Raw genomic sequence first — 9021 nt, 5'->3', positions numbered from 1 at the left:
TGTAGTTATACTTATGTTAACATTATGAACTTAAATACAAATACACTGGACATAAAATAATATATCAGTATTAAGTGAAGGTGGGGGCCGCATGTGGCCCTCGGGCCGCCAGTTGCCCATGTATGCTATGGCATAGATGGAGATCCGGTTGTCCAGAACCGCCGATCCGAACGCTATGGCATGCCCATACTGTATATGGGACCGACTGACTTCAAACTGGGCGTGCGTATCGGTGAGGATCCGAGGGCGTGATGCGCCAAGTGGGAAATTGGTCGGAAATTAACCATTTCTGAATTATTTCACCCTAAAAGTTTATAACAATAACTATTGACATACAAATAACGATGTCTGTCAATTATGTAACATAAGAGGATTAAACTAGACTTTAGACTTTAGACGTTTTGACTTAGGCAATTGTAAACCTGACTTAGGCCAAATAATTTTTGGAGTAGGTGACTTCAATTGTCTTATGCTAAATTAAATTCCCTACAGTAAGACACATTGTCTTTGACTTACGTTAAAATGGCCTAGCTCACACTCTTGGTCATTATACTACTGGGGTGGGAAGAGCATGAACTTTTCAATAAGGCTATAGGCCATTTTACTAGAGGTGGCCAGTGTCATGAAGACATGATTTAGCATTCCATTATTTTAGGAAGGTGACGATATGTTCCATTTATTATGAATACATCTAGTACTATCAGGTTTTAATTGCGTTATACTGTCCATTTCATAACCTTAATTGACATTCACATTTACTAGATTGTGCTAATTCAAATCCTGCGCAAAGCCCCATTTTGAAACAAAACAGGTTCATAGTATCAGATTTGTTGTGTCTTTGGTAGATAATAATTATAATAATAACAATAATAAGGAACTATTACAATGGGTATTAATACCCTACTTCCCAGAAATTAATGTTGGCACAAAAAAAAAAGATACTAATGAAGGCTCTGTTCCATTTACTTTAGCCCAGTGGTTCCCAAATGTTTTAATAAAAAAAAAAAAAGCATAACTCTGAGAGTGTACAAATGGAACCAAATGGACACTTACAGGTCCATTTGGTTCCATTTGTAAACTCTCTGAGTTACACACCAGTAAGGGGACATTTGGAACCCCTCAAGGAACCATGAGGGTAACTGGAACCCCAATTTGAGTGTTTCCAGTGAGCCAACATGCACACTATCAGCACCCTTAATCTTATACTATAATTGACAAAAGTTCAGAAAGTTTGTCTGGGATTCGCAAGCACAGGATCACTCCACATGCCTCCAAGACCTGCAACCAGATACAGGAAGTCTGATCTCTTTATCACATGACCGAGGTTGGGAGGTTGGGACTAGAGGTTAGGGCCGAAAAACTAAGCGGGGAGGGAGGAGAGGAGAGAAGAGGAGCCGAGAGGAGAGGAGAGGCCAGAGGGGCCGGACTTCACATGACGTGTGTGCAGAGTGACTAGGCCAGTGCTGTCTGGACAAACCTCGGATCTGGCCTAGATGCATCGTATCACGACGTGTTACGATCTGTAAGCTCGTAACACGTCGTGATACGATGCATTATGAGCTTGTAAACATGCTTTTTTTTTGGGACAAATCTTGAAAATGTTTGAATCATTAAAAATGTTTAACACACATCATCTCTTCTGGAGGTCCCTGGCACAAAATATTTTCAGAAGGCGGTCCGCCATCAAATATATTTATTAATTTTGGGGGTCCTTGACATGAAATAGGTTATGAGAACCCCTGATCTACAGTTTGAATGCGAGTGTAAGGCCATCTCCCACGGTGAGCATGCTGAGGTTGATTCGAACATCGCGGTGCAGCTTTTTGTTGAGCCTGTCTATGGCCTGCGTGTCCGCGTCATCAGGTGCTGGATTCACCACCTTCCCACTCCACAGCACATTATCAATGGCAATGATGCCTTCTTTCCTCACCAGCTGCAGAGACCTTTCATAGTAGTTATCGTAATTTACTTTGTCGGCGTCGATGAAGACAAAGTCAAACGTTCCGGCCTCCCCAGCCGCTATGAGGTCGTCCAAAGTTTGCAACGCCGGTTGTATGTGCAGGTGGATTTTCTGGTCGACTCCCGCCTCTTGCCAGAATGGTTTGCCAATGTTGGCGTAGTCTTCATTGACATCACAGGCCACCAGAACTCCATCCTCTGGCAGAGCCAGTGCCACATTCAGAGCATTGTAACCGGTGTAAACGCCAATCTCTATTGCTTTCTTGGCCGTTATTAGTTTTGCCAGATTAGCCATGAACTGTGACTGCTCACAGGCGACCATAATGGAACTCCTGGAATCCTCCATTGTCCTCAGCCGGAGCTTTTTCAGGGCTGGATGTTCTCTCATTGAATGATTAAGGACATACTGCACGAGTGGATTGTCCTTTGCCCCAGAATGACTCTTGAATATATCCATGCTGGAAAATGTGGATTTCTTTTTCCCAAAGTAATAACCAGCTGCAAATATAGTTCCTAGTGTAGCGGAACCAATCAGTGCCACTTTGGAAATATCACGAAAAGACATTGTGACAACTACCCTTGGCTCTATTGACACAGCAACTGTGAAGCAGCTTGAGCTTGCAAACTAGTAGAGTAAGTTTACAGCCCTGGTGGACCCCGGCCAACTAAGTAAAGGGATTAAGTTGTTGCTTTAAATGATGATACTGGTCTGGCTAAGCTGTGCTTGTTATCTACTATATAAAGTTCAAGCTGAGATGGGTGGGCGGTGTCTGTGGGCCTGTCTGTGGCGGACACGCCATTATGCCAATAAATGGACTGGACATTTGTGATGCGTTGTTGACGCAATAACCCTGTCAAAGGGTCGTGCCTCATTATAAGTCCGAATATGGACATGCACCGTGTCGACGCAAATTGGCACGTCAAGCCCATATGGAGATACCTGTGGTTGTGTGGGGCCCAGATTATTCCCATATATGGGGATCGCTGCCCTCAGCACAAATCTGCATCATTGGGCAACGCTTTACGCCCGTATATGGACATCCCCGAAGTCAGTGCAATTCGACGTTGTCAGGCAATGGGTTTCTGTTACGAATGGCCTCTCATGCCCAATTATGGAGATCCCCGGCGACAGGGAGAGAGAGAGAGAGAGAGAGAGAGAGAGAGAGAGAGAGAGAGAGGGATAGGGAAAGGGGGAGGGATTGAAAAAAATAGAGAGAAGGGGGTAGTTGTGTGTGTCAGTCAGACAGTCAGTCAGAGCGTGCTGAGTGAAAGAAAGGCAGAAGAAGGGAGAGACTTGAGAGGGATGGATGTAGGGAGAGAGAGGGAGGGAGATAAGCCTATTTCACTCTTTCTCAACGTCCGTTACGGGTCTTTAACTCTGAGAGTGTACAAATGGATGTATTTGTAATCATTGGAACCCCAATCTACCCTGGAAAATTATCAGTGTTAATTTAACTCTGAGAGTGTCCATACTCTCTGGTTGGACCCTTTTGGGTCTATTTGGTTCCATACAGTATACACTTTGCAGTATACACCCGTGCGAGCGAAAATCTGCGGTTATTGCGCGGATTGTGGCAGTTTTTGTCCGTTTTTTTAATACTTTATTTCGGTTTTAGGGTTAGGGCTAGGGTTAGGTTAGGCTTATGTTATTTAATTCATATTTTTGCCTGATTTTACCGATTTTTTTTAATCAATTTCTTTTTTTCTTTTTTATAAACTGGGGGCACAATTTGAAACTGAGGGTGCCAGGCCCCCTCAGGCCCCCCGTGGCGCCGGGCCTGTGACAGACCCATAAGTGTTCAATTGGAACCCTGAAACCCGACGTTGAGAACCAATGGCCTATTTCACCAACGCAATAACCCGGCCAATGCTGGCTATGACGGAACCTGAACACGCTGGTTGACGTTGTCAGAACAGTAACCCCCCCCCCCCCCCCCCCCGCAACGCCCTGCAAGCTGTTGTATAGACCAGTGGTTCTCAAACCTTTTCATGTCAAGGACCCTCAAAATTATATATATTTGGCCGCGGACCCCATCTCAAAATATTTTGTTCCAGGGACCCCCCCCCCCCCAGAAGCAGAGATTTGAGTTACAAATGTTTGCTTGAAAAATATATATATTCAAAGGTTTGCACATATTTTCAAAAATAGCAGATCTGCAAGCTCATAGTGCGGCACTCGGTGCCACGCTATGAGCTTGTATATCTGCTATTTTTGAATAGCCAAAGTATAAAAGGTTAAAGTGGTTAAAATGATTGATTGATCGCTATATCAACACAGTTTGAATACCAATGGTATAGACATACATGTATAGGTGTTTTCCAGTGAACATTTTTTGTCATTCGTTAATTAGTTTTTCCTTGCCTTGACATGAAATATCTCATGAGCCCGTCAGAGATACAGTACGTGGCACAAATCCCTTACAGAGCGTTGCTTTTCTTTTTGCGTAGCCGTGTCAATCTGACAGACTTTGGACAGCTCAATTAGCTGTGGATAACCTGCAGCATTAAAAGCATACGCTTTGTGTGTCTGATTGGATGTAAATCTGCACCCTGTTTGAAGGCATTAGATCAGAACAATGAATGTTTGAAGACAAAGTTAAAATAGTGTATAGCTATTGTCAGTGGTGGACAGTACTGTACTTACATTCTTTGGGTACCTGGACTTTATGAGTATTGGTATTTTTGGATACTTATGACTTTCAATCCACTACATTTCAAACACATATAGGGAAAATGTACATTATGAAGGAACCGCTTAAGCCCTATTTCAAATATAGTGAAAATAGCTACAAGCTCACAACACATAACGAACGATATGACGCGTTTTGAGCTCGTAGATCTGTTATTTTCAATATTATTTGTATTGTTTTGTCAATTTCTGGAAAATCTTTAATTTTGGGGGTGAAATGTCATTTTTCTTTTCATACAGCAATGCATTGATATTAAAAAGATAATTTACTTTGTAATTTGTACTTGTACTGAATACTTGAAAAACATACTTTTTACTTTAATACTTTGCCTGGAAAGTACTGGGGTTGATTACTTTTCCACCACTGGAATATTCACTTTCATAATTGGTAAATATGAGAGATATTATTCTGAAGAGTGTAAATGTGATGTGACAGCTAGCAGACACAGGTTTCTAAGGTAACGAGCTAGCAAGTTCGCTACAATAGCATGAGGCGCTCTCAGGCATGCTTTGTGAATTTTTCCAGGTCAAATACCGTAAAACGAGACACCGTCCTTCTTCACAATGTGAAAAAGGATTCTCTGGCCTAACCTGAATGCCTCCTTCATTCCTAATAATGTCTACTGATGAGTGTCTGCACTTTGTCATACGAGTTCAATGCCTGATACACATTTACAGAATTGAGTGCACAAATACCTCTTGACCATGAAACGAGAGTGCTGGTTCACCTGAGGACAGGAAACATTTTTTTTTTCAGAAAGCCACATTTTATGCATGGGTGCCGGCTGTTTACTTTGGAAAGCATTGCCATCTCTCAACAGAGGCTGACAGGTTGGCACATTGGCCCTCATTTATCAACAGAGCGTATAAACCGGCGTGTATTTTTCCATATATTCGGCCGTAGGCCTACACCAACGTCGAAGTCACATTTATCAAAGGATCCTATACAGCCGATCCTAGCGTACATCAGGTCGGAGCTTTGATAAATCTCACGTCTGAAAACGAGCGTCATTTAAATAGCACGCCCTTAAATATTCACAAATGCCCCGACTTCACGACATGAAGAACCAGAATACGACCCAAACAAAGCATGAAAAGCCAATAAGAAAGAGTTTCCCCCGCTCGCCTCGCCACACACGCACACGCACACGCCTCTCTCTCTCTCTCTCTCTCTCACTCACACACACACACACACACACACACACACACACACACACACACACACACACACACACACACACACACACACACACACACACACACACACACTCACACACAAGACCGCCCAACTTTGTCTTTCATGTAATCCGTAGCGTAGCGGTACAATCTTTGTCACGTAGGCTTGTAGCCTACATGAATGACATATTATGATACCAATCACATCGCCATGAATGGAGTACGTTTGTATATTACTTTATATAACCCATACCGAGCAGTGCGCGTTCGAGTTACACTAAAATAAAGCCGTCATGTAGGCTATTCCCATTTCCCAGTGAGACTCGGACCGTCGGGCGGGCGAGTCCCGTCCCGCTCCGCATTAATGAGAGATAGCCTGGAGAGAACATTAGTGAATGAAGGCTGGTGTGTGTTGGACCATGGGTTAAATGTCTGATCTCCCGGTGGCCATGAAAATATAACAGCAGCGCCGCTGCACCGGTCTAAACTCCCGAAAGTGCCCTCGCAGAAGCGCTCGTATATTTTGAAAATAGCAGATCTACAAGCTCACAACGCGTTGCGATGCGACGCTGGCTTGTGAGCTTGTAGATCTGCTATTTTCAATGCAGCCAGATCTGCAATCTTATCTGAACGACTGTTAAAGCAGTTTGTTTAAATTAGGCTACTTTATAAAATGTTATATTTTCACAGGGATTATTTATTAGTGTAGATACAGTATACATTTATGAGTGGATTATTTGTCCAGGTGCCTGTCAGACAATCAGACAATGCTGCTCTGCAGGTCTAGGATGGAATAAACGGGCGCAGCCAACGTCAACAACTGCTCTCTACCAGACGTGAGATCTCAGTGTACGTCAGGATATATTGATAAATGCCGAAAGGTGAACTCGCCGTACGCCCATTATTTGGTCTGCACCGCGTTGTTAAATGAGGGCCATTTGGTGTTATATTGTCGCCTTCAAGCGCCACTCGCCGCGTTTCCATTGCAGTGAAAAGGTGTCGTTCTGTGTTTTGAAAATGCTGTTGTTTCTCGCAGGGGCTGAGAAGTTCTCAAACGTTGAGAGAATGAGATGTACAGGTACGGTACCTGTGCCCATTCAAACCCTGTGACAAATGAAAACACCTTAAATCTAATTTGGTCTCTCAAATTGAAACTACTTTGTCTGCAGTCCGGTCACAAATCCACCAACGCCGGAGAGATGATGTTCTCATGAAGGACGAAAGCCAAAGGGATGATTGTTGCAAATCTCTATTCAAAAGCCCCTTTGCTGGGGGATTATCTCCGAAAGAAACCTCCAAGCTTATAGGCCCTTCCTGCTCAGGCAGGAAGTTCATGGATTCAATGTTTTCTTCTTTCCTATCTTTTAATAAAAAAGCAACGTAGTTCAATAGAAAGGAGAAAGAATGAGACAATTAATCGGGAGAGACAAGGAGAAGCCGATAGAGTCTCAAATCTGTGGTGTAATTGCCGAACAAATTTGTGAAACACGGTCTTCTATGCAATGCACATGCAACGCAGTCTGTTTGGTGGCAGTAAAGGTTGCTCTTTCTTTGTAGCTTTAAAACAAAGTCTGCATGCATTGCAAAACTTTGCATCACATCTCCGTACGCCAACTGTTGGAAGTAATTAATTTGAGGAAAAGTGCTTTGACGCCTACATGGATTTTCTGTGTGGCAGCTGCCACAAGAAAAAAGTAAAATTATGCAGCTGTCAAATGAAGACAAGTTGCTTTTCCTGCCTGATTTATGTGTACTGCCACTGGGAACAGATGTGTGCAAATGAATTCCTTTTGACGAGTTAAACGGCAGCCAGTGAGATAATGGTGTGATGTTTTTATTTTTTTTACTGTGTGCAACACGGGCTGCTGTGATGGGCTGATTACTAAGTTAATCTTGGCAAGTACATATTGTTGCTGTCGGGCCAAAATCTTGTATCCCCATATTTCATATTTTTTTTGTCTTATTATTTTCTTCATAAATCAGTGCTTTTATAATTTTCCATAATTACGGTGTCACGCAAAAGTAGCAAAACAAAAAAATAAAAAATATTTTGGAAAATATTCGCCTGTAATGACGTGCCCAAAATAGGGGCGCCAGCTGTGGGTTATATAGATATGTAACCAATGAAAACATAGTTAACACAAGCTTGTGACTAATAGCCACATTGGATCCATTGGAACGCAGGTTCTTTTTATTCCATTTCCACCCAACATCGACGTTACCTATTCCAGTTCAGCTCCAATTGATTGATTGATTGAATACTGGGGGGGGTTGTTGTTTCCATTGTGGTTCAACACTGGCTCTGCTTGTGTGTTTAAGGGTGGGTGAGTCGGGTATGTGGGGTTCTTGTCACTGAACGCCAGATCCCTTCTGATCGGCTGTGTTTCCCACAGGTGGTTCATCTGGACAAGGAGGAGGAAATTGCGACGCTTCCTCTGCAGCCTCCTTATTACGACATGGCGCCCTCCGAGCCGATCCCGTACACTGATAAGCCGGTGAGTAGCAAAGCACCTCCAGCCAGATAAAAAAAAGCAGAGGGCCGACTCTCCCTCGGCGTCATTCAGGGTAACTCTGAGCTCACATATGCTCCGGCCCACTGGTATTAGCATGAGGAAGAGGTGGAGAGGGGGTGGGGGCGGGGGTTACGTGGAGTGGTGGTTTTATGCTCAGTAATGTTTCATGATGGGAGTGAAAGAGAGTCCAAGTCAAACTTGGATGAGGTTATGGTTCATCGCACGAAGGTGTCGCGCGCCAGAAATAGCCGATCTACAAGGTCACAACGAGATGTGGATGAGACACGCAGTTATCTTGTAGATCGGCTATTTTCTGCGTGCCACACCGTTGCACTGCAAAATATGAATAGGGCTTATGGAGGATCTACCATATTTTAAAAGCAGTTTGCCTGTCGTCAAGTTAATATTCATTCTTTGTACAGTAAAAAACGAAATCCTTGTACTCCGAGTTGTAGCATGAAGATAATTGAGATAAAAATACAAAACAAGTCAAGACTTAGGCCTGTTTGTTATCTTATTTATTTTACTTCTCTAGTACAGTGTGCCGGTTACTGTATGAACACATTTTTGGAGCCTTGCTTTTGGACAGTTTTCTATCGTGGTTAATTCTCCACCGATGTATGTGATAGACGTGAAAGGCCAACCGGTAAATCCGTCGGGCTCTCCCGCTAAGCTCCTTATCTC

The 9021-nt window shown here is 43.3% G+C and overlaps 1 protein-coding gene across 1 annotated transcript; it reads right to left on the bottom strand.

The window, feature by feature from the left end:
- Positions 1-1744: 1744 nt before the first annotated feature.
- On the bottom strand, positions 1745-2524 carry LOC308085617 (catechol O-methyltransferase domain-containing protein 1-like; the record flags this gene model as incomplete). Its single annotated transcript, XM_080428832.1, has 1 exon — positions 1745-2524. The coding sequence occupies one exon, from the start codon at positions 2522-2524 to the stop codon at positions 1745-1747; it is 780 nt and encodes a 259-aa protein (XP_080284958.1).
- Positions 2525-9021: the final 6497 nt, after the last annotated feature.

Source organism: Gymnoscopelus braueri, assembly GCF_963280865.1.
Source record: "Gymnoscopelus braueri genome assembly, chromosome: 5".
In the NCBI taxonomy this organism is placed as follows: Eukaryota; Metazoa; Chordata; class Actinopteri; order Myctophiformes; family Myctophidae; genus Gymnoscopelus; species Gymnoscopelus braueri.
This window is presented reverse-complemented; position numbering and strand designations above follow the sequence as displayed.